At 40.2% G+C, this 20,871-nt stretch overlaps 1 protein-coding gene across 2 annotated transcripts in view; it reads right to left on the bottom strand.

Annotated features, from left to right (window-relative positions):
- The window catches only part of DNAH5 (dynein axonemal heavy chain 5), a gene marked incomplete at both ends in the record, with an annotated part of 215,917 nt that overhangs the window by 61,622 nt on the left and 133,424 nt on the right, over positions 1 to 20,871 (bottom strand). For both annotated transcript variants that reach the window (XM_080804575.1, XM_080804576.1), the window contains 3 exons: positions 11,169 to 11,436; positions 13,480 to 13,633; positions 17,702 to 17,832. In XM_080804575.1, the coding sequence (XP_080660701.1) occupies positions 11,169 to 11,436; positions 13,480 to 13,633; positions 17,702 to 17,832 (553 nt within the window). The remainder of the gene's footprint in view (positions 1 to 11,168; positions 11,437 to 13,479; positions 13,634 to 17,701; positions 17,833 to 20,871) is intronic.

Here is a 20,871-nt window from a genome sequence, read left to right as displayed (position 1 = left end):
ACTAATTATGTTTGAAAGATTTAGACATTTCTTGGGACTGCAGACCATTTTGGTAGCTCCAGCTATGTAGGTATCCGTCGACATTTTTGGCCCCAGGCCTACGCCTTCAACAATTTTATTTTCCCTTTCACATGCAAAACTATCACGGCACTCAAGCCTGTCATTAGTCTTTGTTTTCTGGTACGTATGCAAAGAAGTCTCTTCTCCCTGGCTGCGGGTTCTGCCCAGTAGCCAGACTATTCTATGCTGTTCTATACAGAAGGGCCAAAGGGTACAAATAACTCAGAAATCAGTGCCCACTGGGTACTCATATTTAACAAACCCATTCATTTTTAAATGCAGAACCTGTCATACCCTTAATTCCCCCAGGCCGTGACTGCATTTGGTATGTGGAATGTTTGTCACTAAATTTTTATATGCCTGGGCCATCTTGTTCTCAAAAGTGGCAGCTAGCCACCTGCAGTCAATCCTAATTTATGGTGCCCTTTAAAATTGTTTGGGTAAAAACCTCCTGTTGGAGACCTTTATCTTCCCAACAGCACCAATCATGGGACCAACTCTAAGGCAGCATTTCCTATTATAGGAATAGGCCATATTATAGGAATAGGCTCATCAATCACCACATACACATCAGCATCTGCTGCCCTGTCACCTCGTGATGGGCCATGACGTGAGACTCTAGTATGAAGCTTGGTCTCAACCCTAAAGAACTGATGAAAGTTATGCATGATGCAGTTAAGAATTGCTATAACCATCTTGACATAGCTTGGAAAAATTCGCCTATGGATTTACTTGAAAAGTACTTAGAGTATTAAATAACGTACATAAGGGTTGCAGAGAGAAAGATGACCAATAAAAAGGGAAGGAAAGAGAAGGAACCAAGTAAACCTATCAGGTGAGAGTTGGCGAAGATATAAAAAATGATCAGTAATCGCTCGCTAAATTAATTTATTAATGCAGTCATCATGGAGCAGTATTTACATCTATGTAAATAATGGGTACCCTCTACCAGCTTGGTTATAAACATAGTTTATCATATACAGTGAAAGGCAATAAATCAAGACTCAGAAGTCATATTTTCTCATGAGTTAAAAGCAGCCTCTACAAAGAATATTTTAAATTCCAGGAGGTTTAAGTCTAGACACTGGAAACATCGGAACAATCCTTGCTTATGATGTCATTTTTGTAGGTATTCAGTCCAACAGCTGCAATATTCACCATGTACTCCACATGATACTAAGTGCTTTACTTGGCATTATGCTGTATCCTCAGCGAAGTTCCCACTTTCTGAAATCTCCCTTGTATTTACCATGTAATGATTTTTTTCCTTTTTATATGAACAGAGGATATCATTAGCGGTAACTTATTTCTTTATATAGCAAATATTCTTTTTATCTCTCCAAACAGCCAAAGAGAATAAAAATAGGGTGGATTCAAAGTATGTTTCAAATTCAAAGTATGTTTCCATTCAAAGTATGGTGCAAGAAAGGTTACGAAAAGAATCAGATTTCAGACTTTCAGACTTCCATTTAGAGTGGCCCACACCTGCTAAGACTCAAGCAAGAGGCCTTGGAAAACCTTTCCAAGGTCATCTTCATTATCCAATCACCAAAGCAGCAATGCCAGTTTCAGGGGCTCACCTTCAGACTGATGCTTGAGGTTGGTGTGGGTTGTATTTGGTAATATATGTTCATATCACCTGATGGGAATGCAGTAGGGTATGAATGGGATAGAGAAGAGAATGCTGGGCTCCATCACTGAATTTTGGTGTCCTCAGATTTCTACTTCATTTAGATTAGAAGAACTAAAGTCACAAAGTGAAAAACGCACATTGGTTGCCTTTCAAATAGCCATCCCCTCTCTTTGCTACCAGAAGAATCTCTTTTTTGCTCGGGGTAACAATCTGCCCAACTAAAATTCTTCAATTCCCTGGACTCTCTTATAGGAAGGGGTGACTCAGTTCAGGCCAATGACATGCAGACAGAAGTTCTTGAGGAAGAACGTTGTCCTGAAACAAAAGGTGAACTTCACACGGCATTGACAAACATGATGCTCGGGGATGCGGCAGCCACTTTGTGCCTGTAAGAGTAAGAACCACATCCCGAGGGTGACAGTGAGGTGGAAGGAGTAAGAGTCCCCCAAAGGCACCATCCTGGACTGCACAGCTCTGCATTCTCTTGGTGGCAAGAAAAAGGGGGAGGCAAAAAAAAAAAAAAAGACTTGTTTGAGCAATGACTTCTCTGGTTTTCTCTTACAGCCAAACACATCTTAACCATTATAGTCAGAGCGCAAGCAAGTCTAATCTTGGCAAATCCTAAATCACAGAACCATATCAGTTAATCCTTGCAACATCCCTAAGTGATGAATTTTAATATGTACCTCTTGTAGATAAGAATAATGAGGCTTAGAGAAGTTTACTTGCAGATGGCAGATGTGCGATTCTAACCCAAGGTGAGGGACTCCGAAGTCCATGTCACCTTGATGCAGAAATTCAAAGAGAAATTTAAGGAGAACCAAACTATGTAGTCTAAGGAAAGATGTTTAGTTGCAGCCAATTAAAAGTTCAAAAACATTTATTGACTACTGTGCTTCATAAATAAAATGTGCTAATTTTTCTGGGAAACCATGGGTACTATTGTGGTTGGTGTTACTTTTTGAGGAGTATATTAGATGTCCTTGCCTCTTTTACGCTGTCTCGCTAGTGGCCAGCAGGGGCAGAAGCAGGGAAGGCTAACTCATAAGACCAAAATCTTGTATATTATTTATCAAGTAATAATCTTCAAAGAGGGCCATTTTATTTACATAATTAAAATGGCCTACCTTGAAAAAAATATGCCATATAAGTGTTATTGATTTTGCTTGAGACTTCATTTTCAAGTGAAGATGACCTATTTTCATAACAATGGACAGGTTTAAAATGTAATCTAGAAGAACATTAAAAATTGTCTTTTACCTTAGAGAAATCTAAATGAAGTTCATGGATTTAGTAGTAACATTAGAATCACAGAATATCGTTAAGAAATACAGGACTATCATCTTAACAATGCTGGAATTAAAAGACAAAACCTAATAAAAAATGAAATACAAAAGGAGATCAAAATGCCTCAGCTGATAGAAACCTCTGCCCTTCAGTCTCCAAAAAAAAAAAAAAAAAATTAAAATGTAGTACAACACTACAAATTGATGCCAATATCCTCAAAAAAGCCTCTGAAAGAGGAGAAACTGCTTTAAATCAGAAATTCAAAATTAGGGATGCTGGGGTGGCTCAGACAGTTAAGAGTCTGCCTTCGGCTCAGGTAATGATCCCAAGGTCCTGGAATCGAGACCCACATCAGGCTCCTTGCTCAGCAGGGAGCCTGCTTCTCTGTCTGCCTGCTCTCCCCCTGCTTGTGCTCTCTCTGACAAATAAATAAAATCTTAAAAAAAAGGAAATTCAAAATTAAAAAGAAACTGGCCAAATAAAGTGCCAAGAAGAAATGCAAAAAGAATCGATTAAACTCAAGTAAAAGACAAAACCAGCTTAGAAATGAAGACTAAAATATGGGGCACCTGGGTGGCTCAGTGGGTTAAGCCTCTGCCTTCGGCTCAGGTCATGATCTCAGGGTCCTGGAATTGAGCCCCATATCCCATTCTCTGCTCAGCAGGGAGCCTGCTTCCTGCCACCCCCTGCCTGCCTCTCTGCCTACTTGTGATTTCTCTGTCAAATAAATAAATAAAATCTTAAAAAAAAAAGAAAAAAAGAAATGAAGACTATAATAAAAGTAACCAAGGAAGGGACAAAGAAGGGGGGTGGAGAAGAATTACAAGACAGGACCACCAGAATGAAGAAAAGAAGACACTTAGAAATAATTAATTCAAAACAACTCCATGTATAGCTTTTAAAAAAAAAAAAAAGGTTTGCCAAAATGGAGATTATTAAGTGATGGAAAAGACATGATTTTACAACATTAAACAAAGCATATTTTTCTTTAAATGCTTCATCAAGAGACTTAGTCAATTTAAATCCACATATATAAAAACCTTACATTTTTTTCCAACAGCAATTTAGTTACTAAATACTACAAACTCTAGGATTAACTTTCTGAGCATCTTTATTTTTTTTAAGATTTTATTTATTTGAGAGAGAGTGAGAGAGCATAAGTGAGGGGACATGGGGACGGGGCAGCGGCAGAGTGAGAAGCAGACTCCCTGCTTAGCAGGAAGCCCAGTTGCCTGGGATCATGACCTGAGCCAAAGGCAGACTCTTAACTGACTGAGCCACCCAGAAACCCCCTTAGCATCTTTAAATGAAAAAAATACTCTATACAATAACAACAATCCAAACAAGAAATTAAGAAAACAATCTAGTTTAGAATTGCATCAAAAAGAATAAAATACGTAGGAATAAACTCCACCAAAGAAGATGAAAGACCTGTACATAGAACTATAAAATACTAATGAAAGAGACTAAACACAAACATATGGAAAGATATCACATATTTAGAATTATAATTTTTTAAATATCCATACTGTCCAAAACAATCTACAGATTCAGTACAATCCCTATCAAAATTCCAATGACATTTTTTACAGAAATATAGAAAACAATCCTAAAATTCATATGGAACAACAGAAAACCCCAAATAGTCAAAGCAATTTTGAGCAAGAACAAAGCTGGAGGCATCACATTTCCTGACTTCAAAATATCTTACAAGGTTCCACTAATCAAAACAGTATGATACTGGCATTAAAAATAGACCTATAGACAAATGGAACAGAAGAAAATCCAGAAATAAACCCATATATATGTGGGCAACTGATTTGTAACAAGGCTGCCAAGAATACATACAATGCGGAAAGGACAATCTCTTCAATAAATGGTGCTGGGGGCACCTGGGTGGCTCAGTGGGTTAAAGCCTCTGCCTTCAGCTCAGGTCATGATCTCGGGGTCCTGGGATCCAGCCCCACATCAGGCTCTCTGCTCAACAGGGAGCCTGCTTCCTCCTCTCTCTCTGCCTGCCTCTCTGCCTACTTGTGATCTCTCTGTCAAATAAATAAATAAAATCTTAAAAAAAAAAAAATGGTGCTGGGGGCACCTGGGTATCTATAGACAAAAGAATGAAATTGGGCTCTTGTCCAACACCATATACAAAAGTCAACTCAAAAATCAGTTAACGACCTAAACATAAAACCTGAAGCCATAAAACTCCTAGAAAAAAACCACAACGGGTAAACACTCCCTGACATCAATCTTGGCAATGACTTTTGGATAGGACACCAAAGCACAGGTAACAAAAACAAAAACAAATGGGACTACATCAAACTAAAAAAATCTTCTGCATGGCAAAGGAAACAATTAACAAACGAATAAATAACTTATGGAACAGGAGAAAATATTTGCAAACCATACCTCTAATAAAAGGTTAACATGCAAAATAAAGAACTCCTACAACTCAATAGCAAAAAATAGGTAACCTGATTAAAATGGGTGAAGGAACTGAAAAGAGATTTTTCCGGAGGATACAAATGGCCAACAGGTATATGAAAAAGTGCTTAACATCACTAATTATCACTAATTATCAGGGAGATGCAACTCAAAATTACAGTGAGATAACATTTCACACCAGTTAGAACGAACGTTATCAATAACAAACAAAAAACCCCAAAAGATAACACGTGTTGGCCAGAGTGTGGGGAAAGGGGAACCCAGATGCACTATTAGTGGGAATGCAAACTGTTGGAGCCACATGGAAAACAGTGTGGACATTCCTCAAAAACTTAAAAATAGAGGGGCACCTGGGTGGTACAGCCAGTTAAGCATCCAACTTGGTTTTGGCTCCAGTCGTGATCTCAGGGTCGTGAGACTGAGCCCTGCATCGGCTCCCCACTCAGCACAGAGACTGCTGGAGTTTCTCTCTCCCTCTGCTCCTCCCCACCCTCTCTCAAATAAATAAATAAATCTTAAAAAAAAAAAAAAAAAAGTAGGTGGGGCGCCAGGTGACTCCGTCAGTTAAGCATCCAACTCCTGATTTTGGCTCCGGTCATGATCTCACAGTTGTGGGATCAAGCCCTGTATGGGGCTCTCAGCATGGAGTCTGCTCGAAATTCTCCCTCCCTCACCCTCTGTCTCTGCCCCACTCCCTGCTCCCATGCATGTGCATGCTCTCTCTCCACCCACCCCCGCTCCAAATAACTAAATAAAATCTTTAAAAAAATTTTTTTAATTAAAAAATAAAATAAAAAATAGAATTACCATAGGATCCAACAATCTCACTTCCAAGCACATATCCAAAGGAAATAATATCACTATCTCAAACAGATGTCTGCACTTTCCCGTTCACTACAGCATTATTTACAGTTGCCAAGACATGGGAACAACCTAAATGTTTGTTGATATACAACTGGATATACGTGCAATGGAATATTATTTGACTTTTTTAAAAAAAAAAGAAGGAAACCCTGCCATTTGCAACAACAAGGATGAACCTGGAAGGCATTACACAAGGTGAAGTAAGCAAGACACAGAAGGGCAAATACTACGTGGTACCACTTACAGGAGGAATCTGAAACTGTCAGACGCATAGAAACAGAAAGTAGACCTCTGACTGCCACGGGGAAGGGGAGGAGGTACCACTTTCCTCTCCTCCCAGTCAGAAAGTCAAAAATACAATGTTTCAGTCACACAAAATGAGTAAGTTCTAGAGGTCTAGTGTAAAGCAAGATGTCTATAGCTAACAATACTGTTTGTAAACTTAAAATTAGCTATAAGAGATCTTAGGCTGTGTTCTTATCACAAAATAATAACAATAATAATTAAAGAAGTCAGGAGGAAACTTTTGGAGGTGATGGATATGTTTATGGCCTAGATTACGACGAGGGCCCCATGGGTACACACTTACTTCAAAACTCATCAAGTTGTGTATTGTAATTATATATGCTATTTTGTATATCATTCATACCCTAATAAGCTGGTTTTTAAAAAACTAAAATCTTAAATTATAACTTAATTAATATTATTAATTTTAGAAATTTATAATAATTTAGTACTTTTATGGGAAATATTCAGTAGAATCTAAATATACTAACACAAACAAAATTTCCTTTACTGATATGGCTGAATATAATAATTTACTTAAGAATCAGCATCCCGAAGACAACTTAAGTAAGGTTGGTTCTAGAACGTTGTTACTAATTTTCCAAAAAGAATAAATAACACTTAAATCCCTAAGTATATTAAGTATATCCAATACCCACAGATCGTATCCATTCAAAATAACGTTAGCCAGGTTCCAGGTTAATGTTAGGTATATAGATGTATAGATTTTATATTTCTTGCATAAAGGAGCTATGTTTCATATCTTATAATTATTTCACCCACTACTGTGACTAGCACAGTAAACATTTATCAGATTAGACTGGAGATGTAACCACCAAAGATTAAAGGTTATCGAAGGTTTAAGAACATTTCAAAACCCAGATGCATGATATAAAATACTATAGATACAGGAGGTCCATGAAGGGGCCAGTGGGGGGGAACCAAATATTCCTAAGGAAACAAAGAAAGAGTGAAGGATGTGATGAGTTCTGATTAAGCTTTGGAATGTAGATAAACAAAGGAGATGGAAGAGAATATTCTCTATCTAAGTGGGTTAATGTTTGGAGGATAAGGATGATTTAAGTGTGTTCAGGGTCACCTGGGAGGCTCAGTCAGTTAAGAATCCAACTCTTGATTTTAGCTCAGGTCATGATCTCAGGGTTTTGAGATCCAGCCCTGTTCAGGCTCTGCAGTGGGTGTGGAGTCTGCTTAAGATTCTCTCTCTCTCCCCCTCTGTCCCTCCCCACTGCACTCTCTCTCTCTCTCTCTCTCTCTCTGAAAGAAAAAAAGAAAGATAATAGGGAGGGAGGGAGGAAAAGAGGGCAGGTTCAGAGCAGAAACAAAAGAGGTATATCTTGGGGGAAAAGAGAGGGAGGGTTTACGTTTGGTTAGAGAAGACAGGAAGTAAGTCATGGCCATACTATAGAAGGACGATGAGGGGTGCCTGGGTGGCTCAGTGGGTTAAAGCCTCTGCCTTCGGCTCAGGTCATGATCCCAGAGTCCCGGGATCGAGCCCCGCATCGGGCCCTCTGCTTGGCAGGGAGCCTGTTTCCTCCTCTCTCTCTCTCTCTCTCTCTCTCTCTCTGCCTTTCTGACTACTTGTGATCTCTTTCAAATAAATAAATAAAATCTTTAAAAAAAAAAAAAAAAAAGAAGGACAATGAATTTCAACAGACTGACTCATTCATTCAACACTACAACCATCAGACACTGGTAGCAGCCAAGATTGTGAATGAAAAATCGGTAGTCCTTGACCTCATGGACATTTCAGTTGAGCCAGACAAATCAGCATTAATCAAATACACACACAACTAAGTATCTAAACAGCAAACTGTGGTTAGTCCCAGGAAGGAAGAGCACAGAGTGCTAGGAAGTGTTATCATGGAAACAGGCTCCATAGGAAGAAAGGGAAACGGGATGGCTCCCCTGAGGAAGGGATGTTTGACTGAGCCAGGATCATCCAAACAAAGGGAGGAGGGTCCCAGTCAGATGGAGGAGGAGGACATCACATGGGAAGAAAAAGCAGCCTGTTCAAGGATTGGGAAGAACAGAGCAGGGGGAAAAAAACAACCTCAAGGGAAGCTGGAAAGGTGGGCCAGGCCACTCTTCCCAGCCTTAAGGCCAGGCTAGAGACCATGGCCTTTTTCCCAGGAGCAACGGATGGTCATAGAAGTAGAAAACAGTGTGGTTGGGTCTGTGTTTTCGTTGTTCTTCTGTCAGCAATGTGAGCTGGATGGCAACAGCTGAAACTGGAAGAGAGGTCATCAGAAAGCTATTGCGGTTTTCCAGGTAAGCGACAATGACAGCTTGGCCTAGGAAGTCTGCCTGAGAGAGGGAAAGCGCTAGAGACAATCCCCCAATATGTAAAAGATAGGGTCAATGAGACTTGGACATCAAGCAAACTTGAGAGCTGAAGGAAGCCCAGATGTTCAAGACAAAGCTCTCTGATTGTGTAGTTTAGTGGATGATGGCAGGATCCTGGGCAAAGGACCAGAGGAGAGGAAGTTCGGTGTCAGGCACTTGGAGTAGCAGTCTGTGAAACTCCCCTGAGAATGTATCAAGCAGGACCAGCCAAGTGCACAGATTTCGAGCCAAAAGACAGGCCAGACTGGAGGGAAAAGCTGATGGGGCCTATCATCCAGGAGGTTGAGGATGAGCTCGCCTGGGAAGAAGACTGGAGTGAAGAAAGGAGTCTGCCTTGCCCTCCCTGTGCCTGGTTCCAGAAATAGCACGGAGCTCAATAAATACGATCTCAATAAACAAACAGGGAGAGGTACCCATGAAAGTCAGGACACTTGCTAGGAAACAAGGACATAGAAATGAAAGTCTCCCTGACCTCCATGTCATCCTGGCTTGGGTTGATACAATGAGATTTCATTTTATTTTATTTTATTTTTATTTTATTTTATTTTTTACAATGAAATTTTAAAGAAAGGGGTAGATCTGTGAGAAATTAATGAAGAGAAGATCAATAAGGCCTTTGTCTTGTAATAGAAGAGATGATTGAAATAGAGACCTCACAGGAAGGGCTCCGTATGTAAATTAAATCATCTTAATTATGGTGTATTACAATGTTTGTCACCTGAAATTGTTATTTTATTGTTTGTAATAATGCCTTACATGATACTCCACAAAGTACTTCTACACTAATTATCATCGTTCATAGTTAATTTTAATATAGCTCTGAAATTCTGTCATTTTGTGCTCTGCATTTATATCCTATTTCAAAGAATTTTTAAGTTTTACCTTTAGTTGTGTTCACATTTTAATAGGACTTAAAATTATAAGTCACTGGCCTTTTCTCAAACTTTGTAAGACAAAAGAGAAAACTATATATGTGTATTTCAAATATGTTTAAATATTCTGTGTTTAAAAGCCACAGATTAGAAGACCATGATTGTCAATAGCAGTATGTAGAGAAGAGAATGTCTCTGGAGGCTAAGAATAGATCCATATACATAATAGACCCGGGTTCTGGCCCCAGTATTGATCCTTACGGCTTCTTACATCTCTGACAATCTCCTCACCTTCACTGTCCCCAATGTCTCCATCTACCAAAGGCAGGAGATGGGCTAATCAGTTGTTCTCATGGTGGGTTCCATGGACCTGGAGAGCCAGATGCGGACATGGCACAGATGTGGGTTAAGGGGGCAAGCTCCAGAACTCTTCCTCACCTCCACTTTTCCTTGTTTTACCTATTAGGGCCACTGTAAGGTTTTACTGAGAAATGGGACCCTAATTATTATTAAAACATAATGAGACAAAAAGTTTGAAAACCACTGCCATGAACCAGGGCGCCCCCTGAGGGTCTGATACAATTGGTCAGGGGAGACTCCTAAACATCCCTGCCATCTAAAATACCCACAAGTAACTTCTCACTGAAAGCTGAAAACCATAAACTAAATGATCTCTAACATCTCCTCTACCACATCTATGTTCAATTTCATCTAGTGTGAGAGAGACATTCGTGTTCCGCAGGATGGATGATCATGGACAGATCTGGAAGCAGTCAAGGACCCAAGTCACAGAACAGTCTAACATCCCCTTTCAAGGACAGAAGCCAGCAAGAGCATTGCCGGGTTAGGTGTTCTTCTTTGAGGTCCAGCCCTGCAGCCACAAGAGCAAAATGTCCAAGAGACAATCGGCTTTAACTACTCTGAGGTTGACCAACCCACTCTGAAAAGAACACAAATTCTATCATAGTTAAAACTTCAGTGCCTTCCTGGGACATCCTGGATCATGTCTGAGTATCCAACTGAGACAAGCCTTCCAGCATCCCTGAAAAGACTACAGTCACTGGAAGTTAACTCAAGGGAGTACGAGATTGAAGACCAGTGTCTGGGAAAAAAAAAAAAAAAGACCAGTGTCTGATAACCGCACTCTGGGAAAAATTAGCTACCTCATTTTTGCACCTTTGGAAAAAGAGCACCATCTTTCAAAAATCCTCACATACTGGACAAAGTGAATGTGGGCTCACTCCAGATAATAGCATAGAAAGTAAATTCACGCATGTGCACGCATACACACACACACACACACACACACACACACACAGTTAACCAAAAACTCTAACAAAAGTTTCCACCACACTAACCAGCAATTAAGGCATCCTTAGGCCACCGGCTGAACCAGTCAATAGTGCATCCTGAAATAAGGGCAGGGAACTTCAACGCTCGATTTCGAAATTTCTCCCCCACAGGTGAAAAGCAAAGCACAATATGAAGGTTCTGTCGGACCCGACTCATGAAGTAGTCATGCAGGTTCTCGTTGGTAGGAGGGCGCCTGGGGTATTCTTTTTTCATGATGGATAGGAGATCACTATGAATTTCATCAATTTCATCACGAGCAAATAGGTTGGAGACCTTCAAAAGAAAAGTAGACATTCAAATTCAGGACAGACAGATGAAAAGAGATCAAAATACATAGCTTAGTACATATGGTATCTTTCCTCCATTTATGTTCTTAAACTCACCTTTAGAAAATTAACCAAAGTCTTCATGATACAAACAAATGGAAAGGTATTCCACACTCATAGATTAAAAGAATTAATACTGTTAAAATGTCCATCCTTTGAAAAATACTGGTGGAATTTTTATCAGAATGGCATTAAAAGTATAGATTGCTCTAGGCAGTATAGACATTTTGACAATGTTTATTCTTCCGATCCAAGAGCATGGAATGCTCTTCCATCTTTTTGTGTCTTCTTCAATTTCTTTCATGAGTGTTCTGTGGTTCCTCGAGTACAGATCCTTTACCTCTTTGGTTGTTTATTCCCAGGTATCTTATGGTTCTTGGTGTTATAGTAAATGGAATCTATTCTCTAATTTCCCTTTCTGTATTTTCATTATTAGTGTATAAGAAAGCCACTGATTTCTGTACATTGACTTTGTATCCTGCCACGTTACTGAATTGCTGCATGAGTTCTAGAAGTTTGGGGGTGGAGTCTTTTGGGTTTTCCATATAAAGAATCATGTCATCTGCGAAGAGAGAGAGTTTGACTTCTTCATTGCCAATTTGGATACCTTTTATTTCTCTTTGTTGTCTGATTGCTGTTGCTAGGACTTCTAATACTATGTTGAACAACAGTGGTGAGAGTGGGCATCCTTGTCGTGTTCCTGATCTCAGCAGGAAGGCTGCGAGCTTTTTCCCATTGAGGATGATATTTGCTGTGGGTCTTTCATAGATAGATTTTATGAAGTTCAGGAATGTTCCCTCTATCCCTATACTTTGAAACGGTTTAATCAGGAACGGATGCTGAATTTTGTCAAATGCTTTTTCTGCATCAATTGAGAGGACCATGTGGTTCCTGTCTCTTCTCTTATTGATTGGAAGGGGAGGTGAACCATGAGAGGCTATGGACACTGAAAAACAACCTGAGGGTTTTGAAGAGGTGGGGAGTGGGAAGTTGGAAGCAGGTGATGGGTATTGGGGAAGGCACGGATTGCATGGAGCACTGGGTGTGGTGCAAAAACAATGAATACTGTTACGTTGAAAAGAAATTTTAAAAAAAATTCCATCCTTCCCAAAGTGGGGTATAGATTCAATGCAATCCCTATCAAAATACCACAGTATTCTTCGCAGAACTAAAACAAATTATCCTAAAATTTGTATGGAACCACAAAAGACCCCCAAATAACCAAAGCAATCTTGAAAAAGAAGAACAAAGCTGGAGATACCACAATCCCATATTTTAAGGTTTACTACAGAGCTATAAGAATCAAAACAGTATGGTGCTGACACAAAAACAGATCTACAGATCAATGGAACAGAATAGAATAGAACAGAATAGGGCACAGAGATAAACCCACACTTACATGTTCAATTAATCTATGACAGAGGAATCGAGAATTTATAATGGGGAAAAGACCATCTCTTTAATAAATGGTGCTGAAAAAACTGAACAGCTACATGCAAAAGAATGAAAGTGGATCACTATCTCATACCATACACAAAAATAAACTAAAAATGGATTAAAGACCTAAATGTAAGGCCTGAAACCATAAAACTCCTAGAAGAAACATGACAGCCATGGAAACATTTTTTTCTAGATGTGTCTGTCTTCTCAGGCAAGGGAAACAAAAGCAAAAATAAACTCTGGGGACTACAACAAAATAACAAGCTTTTGCACATCATTTTTAAAAAAGATTAACCAAAGTCCTCAAGATAAGATACCCCATATTTTAAATACACAAATGATACACAAATGATTCTATCATTGCCATGGATTTTTAAAGGGGTAAATGGACATATCAAAAATCCAATCAGCTGTTTTATTCTCTAAACCCCAATAGAAAAAGTAATTCTTCCTACTACTGATTTCCTAAACCCTAATAATGGAAGGAAATAGCTCTAAAGTTGGAGAGAATCTGAAGAGTCAAAATGCATGAAGATAAATGAGCTCCTACCTCACCCGACGATAAAACGTTGTTCATATATTCCAAAAATGACTCATCCTTAATCTCATTGTCTGTAAAGATGAAAGTGATTCCTTTGCCTTGCTGCCCTGCCGTTCTATACAAAATCTTCAAGTCTTCCACCAGATTTGATGTGTTGTATGATCTAAAGAGATATTGTCATTGTGTCATTAGCTAAACTATTCTGATGGGGAGGAAAGATCCTCACAACAATGCTTTATGCCATTTGGTTAATCAAAAGAAATATGGATGTTGTTTCATCAGATAAGAATTTTACTGTATGTGAATGTTACTAGTCCATTATATTTCCTTACAAAGATGAAATTGATTTTTAAAAAATTTCTTTCATTTTCTAACAGTCATTCCTTTGAGAGTAATAGAGATACATCTCGGTAAAATTTTGAGTACTTCACCATTCACAAAAGTTAAGAGCTATTTTTTCCATTGAGGCATACCTGACATATAACATTATCTTAGTTTCAGGTACACAACATAGTATTTCCAAACTTGTATATATTGCAAAATGATCACAAATAAGTCTGGCTAACAACAAGTCAAGTAACTTTATATGTACCTGCAAATATGAAACTGGCTTTTAACTCCAGATTTCATTAACTGTTATAATAAATTTTTTACATGCAAAATAAAAATCTAGAGTGAAAAGTCAACCTGAAACCAAAATATCATTTTTGCCACAACTAAATGTCATCCGAATGGGTATGTTTCATTTTGAAAATATTTGTTGGTAAGGCTAACACAAGAGCCAAATTGGAACGTTTATTACGCACCCGTCTGCAGCTGGTATTTCTTTTTTAAGATTTTCTTTTTTAATTTGTCAGAGAGACAGAGAGAGAGCAAAAGCAGTGGGAGTGGCAGGCAGAGGAGACAGAAGCAGGGTTCCTGCTGAGCAAGGAGTCCAATGCGAGACTCGATCCCAGAACCTGGGATCACGACCTGATCTGAAGGCAGATGCTTACCCGACTGAGCCACCCGGGTGTCCCTGCAACTGGTATTTTAGAAGATACCTCATAAGCTAATCTAAATTAAATCATATCAGGCCTTAATTATATAGGCTGAGGAAGATGCTCTAATTCAAATGATGCCCTCTTGGGGCGCCTGGCTGGCTCAGTCGGAAGAGCGTATGACTCTAGATTTCAGGGTTGTAAGTTCGAGCCCCACGCTAGGTATAGAGGTTACTTAAAAATAAAACCTTTTAGGGCGCCTGGGTGATTCAGTGGGTTAAAGCCTCTGCCTTCGGCTCCAGTCATGATCCCAGGGTCCTGGGATTAAGTCCCGCATCAAGTCCCGCATCGGGCTCTCTGCTCAGCAGGGAACCTGTTTCCTTTCCTCTCTCTCTGCCTACTTGTAATCTCTCTCTCTGCCAAATAAATAAATAAAATCTTTAAAAAAATAAATGAGATAAAATCTTTTTAAAAAGTAAAATAAAATAAAATAAAATCTTTTTTAAAAATGGTGGCCTCCCATCCCCCAAAACAATTTCATTGCATCTTTGAGTTCCCTGTAAGAATTTTCTGAGCAATCAGTCTACTGTAATACAACAGCTGGAAACATGAAACATCCCACTCTAAATCTTCTTTCACTGTCAAAAGCAATACTTTAGTGGAAATCAGCCTGCAGAACTGAAATATGAGAGAGGTCCCAAAACAGAGTAGCTCATTACCACCAAAAGTAAAAATAAAGATATTCCAATCCTGGAGATTCAGACTTACTGAAACATTATTTGAATTTTCTGTCATTAAATAAACTCAGAGTTCAGAGCACAAGAGCAAACGGCCTTCTTATTTTTTTTAAAGCTACCAACTATTTAACTCTATACTCTGTGCTTTTTGATCATCTAAAACCTAAATCCTAGAACCAGAAAACCCTCACAATGCATCAATATTTTAAGAAAAGGTCTGCAGAAGTGCGATCTGAGAGATTAGAAAAGAATTTCAAAGATGCATTCCCCCATTAGAGAGAGAGAATGGAAAAGACCTCACCTCAGCTCGTCCTGACTTGGGAAAACTTTCAACCCAGTCCCTGGATCAAGGGCCCACTGGCTCAAATAATGGCCTCAGCCCTCTAACACATGGCTGTGCTTCCCAAATGGGAGGTTCTTGCTTCCTGATTCTTGGCCACGTAGCGATGCGTGGGCTTGGGCAGTAAGAGGGTCTCTTGAAGGTGTGAGAAGGCAAAGGAGTTGGCCCTCCTCCTCCTCAGTCATGGTGGTGACATGCAGAGAAACTAACTGATCACTGAGAGAGGAGTCGTAAGACATTTTTCCTGAGACAGTATGGTACGGTGAAGGTCAAGCCAGACCAGAAACCAGAAATACTGTGATCAATTCCCAGGCAGATCTGGGATTTCAGATAAGTGATAGCCTCTGAGTCTCGGTTGTCAGATAGGCTAATATTACTATATGCCTTGCTAACTGACAAAGTTCCTTCAAGACCAAACTAGCCTATGCATATAAAAGTTTGAAAACTGTAAGGCTTTATATAACTATTAGGAACAAAAATGTCAGAGTCCAGTCTCTTTCCTGCATGAGTTATCTTTTACCTAACTCAACTGCTATCCACAAACTCGCAGGATTATACACAAGGCAATGAGAATTATGTCTCTCTGTCCTAGTACTTGAAAAACAAAGAGCAACCTTTTGGATTTATTCTCCAAGCAGAAACCTATAATTCGGACCAAATGAAAAGTGTAACAACCCAAAAAACGGGATCTTAAATGTGGTGTTAATAGTTACCAATTGTCCTAGCGGGTATCTATGCGCCTCCATCAGGAACAGATGGAGGGCCAAGCCAAAGCTCTACAGCACAGCCAAGAGGCAAGACTGCCTGCTCCCACCCACAAGTTAATCTCTAATAATTCTCAGCCCAACTAAGCTTTCCAAACTGGCTTCTTGCCTCCCATCCTGATTAATCCTGAAATTCTGTTCAGCCCCTGTGGGTCACCCCTGTGTATCTCTCCATGCTGAGAGAGATTCACTTTCTAGTTCCACCCACACTACACACATATGACCAAGGACAACCCCCCCCACACACACAACCACCAGGGTTCCTTACCTTGATGAGTTGTAAGCATCAGTCAGCTAGCTTCCCAAGCCAGAACTAGGATGGATCAAGTTCAAAAGTTCAACTTCCCAGTAATCCTGAGTCTGTCCTTTTTGCTCCGTTCTCACTGTTCCCTCTCCTGACCCATCATCTCTTGCCTCGATCCCCGAGACAGCCTTGTAACTCTTTCCATCTCGCTCCTTCCATCCGTATTCTGTACCTACAAACCCACAGGCCCTTCCTAAGAGTAATTCATTAATGGTTCCCTGTTGCTTTAGGATAAAGTTCCTATCCCTTATCCTACCTTCAATAGCCTCCATTTCTATCCCTTTCCCACTTGCTATCTCACGCTGCACACCCCACCATATTTAACATCTTCCAGGGCCTCAATGTGACTTCACGTGTGCTGACCCTTTTGCCGGGGACACTCTGCACCTCACCTCTTCTCTGAGATAATTCCTATTCATACTTGGGTCTCAGTTTAAACATCTTTTCCTCCAGGAAGCCTTTTCTGACCATCCCCCAGACTAAGTTAGGAGTCCCTCCCCCATGTTACAGCAGGAGCTGGTTGGTCTTCATTTATTCTCTTCCAGTAGACAGCATCCATGTATGACACCTTCCTGAATGAACTGCTCCGCTGCCTGACCCCCTTGACTATTAGAAGCTCCGTGATGACACAAGCCAGGTTTACCTTGGTCACCATGAACTCCCCAGCACCTAGCCGGTGCCTGACACATGGCTGGTGTCCAATAACTATTTCTAAATACGTGAATGAGTGAATCGATATAAATTTTCCATCTACTTTTCTAGTTTATTAACATTCTTGAAATCTGAAGTAACATTTAGTAGGGATAAATTTCTTCTGAAATACACCACAAGGAACACACATAATATTCATGTCATGCATAACATAAAAACAAGGAGGCACCTATTCATTACAATGAGAGAGGTTGAAATACTTCAAAAGCAAATTATTAATGTGAAAATTTCATGATCTATAATAAAAGTTGAAAGGGGATGATGATAAGTCAACATTTAGGAAGGAACGTGATTGATTCCTCATGTATAAGAAAGATGCATTCTTTAGTTCAAGTGGCTTCTGAAAACCTGCTATCAAAGTCCATTTCAGGTTAATTAAAGTGAAAGTATGTTACCTTGTCAGAGTGATCTGGAAGGAGGTATAGCCGGCAATGAACGAAGCCAACCTTGTCAGGCTCTGCTTCCCTGATCCGCCCACTCCGACCAAGAGGGCGTTTCCCCGGGGTGTGCCAATGACACGTGAGATCTAGAATGTGCAATAGAAAAGGGACATATCATTGTTCAATGTGCAAATATTCCATTTTTTCCTATATAAGCATTTGGGAAGATGTAAGTGTCTCAGGATCGGCATGGAGAGATACATTGGATGGACGAAGGAGGCTAGTTCTGAAAGAGAATGCTGTTTGAAGAGGGTGTGTTTGGGGGGGGTGTCTTTGGGAAACTAGAGGAGACCAGTACTGAAAAGTCAATCCAAGCTACCCCTATGGCCTGTTCCGGGTTTTAAAGGAGAGAAATAAAGAGGACATGGAGGTTTCCTTTTAGTCTCCCAACCTAATGCAGTGGGACAGGAAAGAGACTGAAATTTCAAGGCAATGTGTATTCTTGGAATACAGAACACACAGTTGATGAGACTATCCTCAACATTTGAAAAATGGCAAAGAGCTCAAATTGAAGGGAAGACAGTTCCCAAAGTGTGGCATAGGTGATGGAATTTTTTAAATGAAGAGGAGGAGGAACAGGAAGAAAACAGGCATAAACACCATCCCATTATTTGGCACACACAGTGAGACCCAAGGAATTGCTCCAGAAGTGAATATGGGTGGGCGAGTCAGTAGCCCCAGACTAGCTCAAGTTCCCCTCGTGGCAGAAGTCCATGTTTCTTTCCCTTTATTCTTATTGATGAACTTCTTCTACCACCCAGCTTCTAACGCCCACCTAGAGGGGATTCAGTATAGGATTCTCCTTGATGCTTGCTTCTCCATACCCCATACATGATAACTATTTCTCTTCCCCTCCTAACTGCAGTTTGAGCCTGGGGAATTACCGAGCTACCCCTTTGTCTGCAAACTGATGACAGAGCGTGAGACAGGGCTGAGAAAGGTCACTTCTCTGCAGCTGGTGGAAACTCCCTGGGGTAACCCGGGCTCTGTATTCTGCCAGTGGATTGCTAAACATCCTTTCTCAGGATTACCTCCTCTGGGAGGGGCTATACTTTCCTCTTTTGGGGACGTCTCCTATTTTCTTCTTATTGAGGTTTAATAAAATGTCGGGGCTGTGCTTGTCTTTTAGATTATTTCCCCCAGCTTAGTGTGAGCATGGGAAATGGAGACCATTTTCTTGTCTCTGCTGTGGACCTGAGAGCCTGTGGACTAGGTGGGGGATGCACCCGTGGCATTCCTACTCGGCATGCCCTTGTGATTCTCTGTAAAGTTGTTGCAGGCAGGGGAGGAACGGTACTGGCAAGAATGATTTTGCCGATGTCTGTTCATATTATTTCCCTGGTATTCCTTCAAGAGGCACAGATATGGCAGGGAAGGAGTTATCGAAAACCACATGAGAATCTTCTGTGTCTTTCCTTAATTAACATTTTTCAAAATATAAAGTTTTTGTCATAACCGTTTCCTTTCATTGGTGTTGGTGACTATAGGAAGGGATTAAATAATTGTTGTTAATTAATTAGGTACTGGGAACCGTCACCCCACATCTTTTCCCGAAACTAGGCCTAGGTCTTATATTAAAATTTTCCATTCCCACTCTCTAGCACACAGTAAATGCTTAAACCCTCTATGACAAATGAACATAGGTGTGAACAAACAAATAGAAGGGTTTAAAAGAGACTCAAATCTCATAATCTAATTACAGACTAAAATTAAGTGAGAAAACACAATTGAGTAAAACCTTGAAATGGGACTCTTTCGTCTTACTCTATACAGATTGTGAGATAGAAATATTCTTCAATTCTTTTAGCAAATATTTTAAAAATTAATAATGCCCAGCCTGCCCCACAGGTGCTCACATGCTAGCGGAGGAGAGAGATCTATTAAGAGAAAAGTGAGGAGGCACCGTCCACGGTGAATGTGGAAACAGGTAAGAACGGTAGTGACGGAAACAGTGCTGCTGGGTAGAGGCAAGTCTTGGGTGTGGAGCTGGAGAGTGATCTGGATCTTGGAATAACTTGAAGTCAAGAAGAGGGTATGCCAGGCAGGAGCCGAGCTACATTTTAAGAAGAAGAGATGGGCTACAGAAAGTCTCAGAATCAGCAAAAGGGCTGAGGTGTCCCCATAGAAATGGAACTCCAGTACTAGGTACAGAAGTATCAGGAGACGAGGCAGCAAAGGCTGCTTTAGGGCCACACCGGGGGTGGGGTTAAATTCCAAACCAATCTATCAAGGGTGCCTATTCTCCATCTTGTGAATACTGAGGTGAAAAAATTGGGTGCCCAAGCTCACAGCGCTTATTGCCCAGTGAGGAAGACAAACACATACCCTGACAAATTTCACACAAGTCAGCATATGGGTGAAGTGCTCTGGAAACAGGGTGTGCTTCATCAGAGATAGCTGAGTTTTCTGGATTACACGCTAAGCAGAGTACAAGCCACTGGCCAGGGGCTAGACCATGAAAAGCCACATGCACCATGGTTTGAATCTTTACCAAAGACGTAAAAGAGCTATCACAGAGGTACTCTGTGTTTTGAAAGAAAATCTTTATTTTAATGAAGAAAGGAACCAAGAAATATGTCTGGTCTCATATCACACCCTGTATTGCTGCAGTTTTCATCTTAATTCTGTCTCTTGGCTTCTGTCATGTCTTACGACTAAGTCACACATTTCAAGGTTCACATTCACACAACACAGTTGGGATGTACAATCCCAGGAAACAGAAGAATAGAAGAGAGGATCAGCCTAGGAGACCATGAGGAATGCAATCAATACATTACTCAAAAACTCCAGTCATGAATTCCTCACCCAATTCCAGAGCAGACACAAGAGGCTAAGAGGGAAGTTGAGGGAAAGCAGTCAAAGACCCTATGCTAAGTCATATGTGCCTCAAATGTCATGTCCCCATGTTGTGAAGAAATGGTCATCACTTCATGGTCTGTTCATGAAACACAGAAACAAGAGAGTTCTAGAGAACTTCCTCAAACATAGGACTAACATAATGTCTCATCTTTAATCTGAGCAATTATGAAATCCTAGGCCAATCAGATTTGTCTCCAAAAGACATTAGTTATAAAGTTGCCTTTGGTATTATTTCTTTTCTTTTCTTTCTTCTTCCTCTTAATCAT

Source organism: Martes martes, assembly GCF_963455335.1.
Source record: "Martes martes genome assembly, chromosome: 5".
Lineage (NCBI taxonomy): Eukaryota > Metazoa > Chordata > Mammalia > Carnivora > Mustelidae > Martes > Martes martes.
Note: the sequence above shows the minus strand (reverse complement) of the source record. Positions and strands in the feature narration are given on the sequence as shown.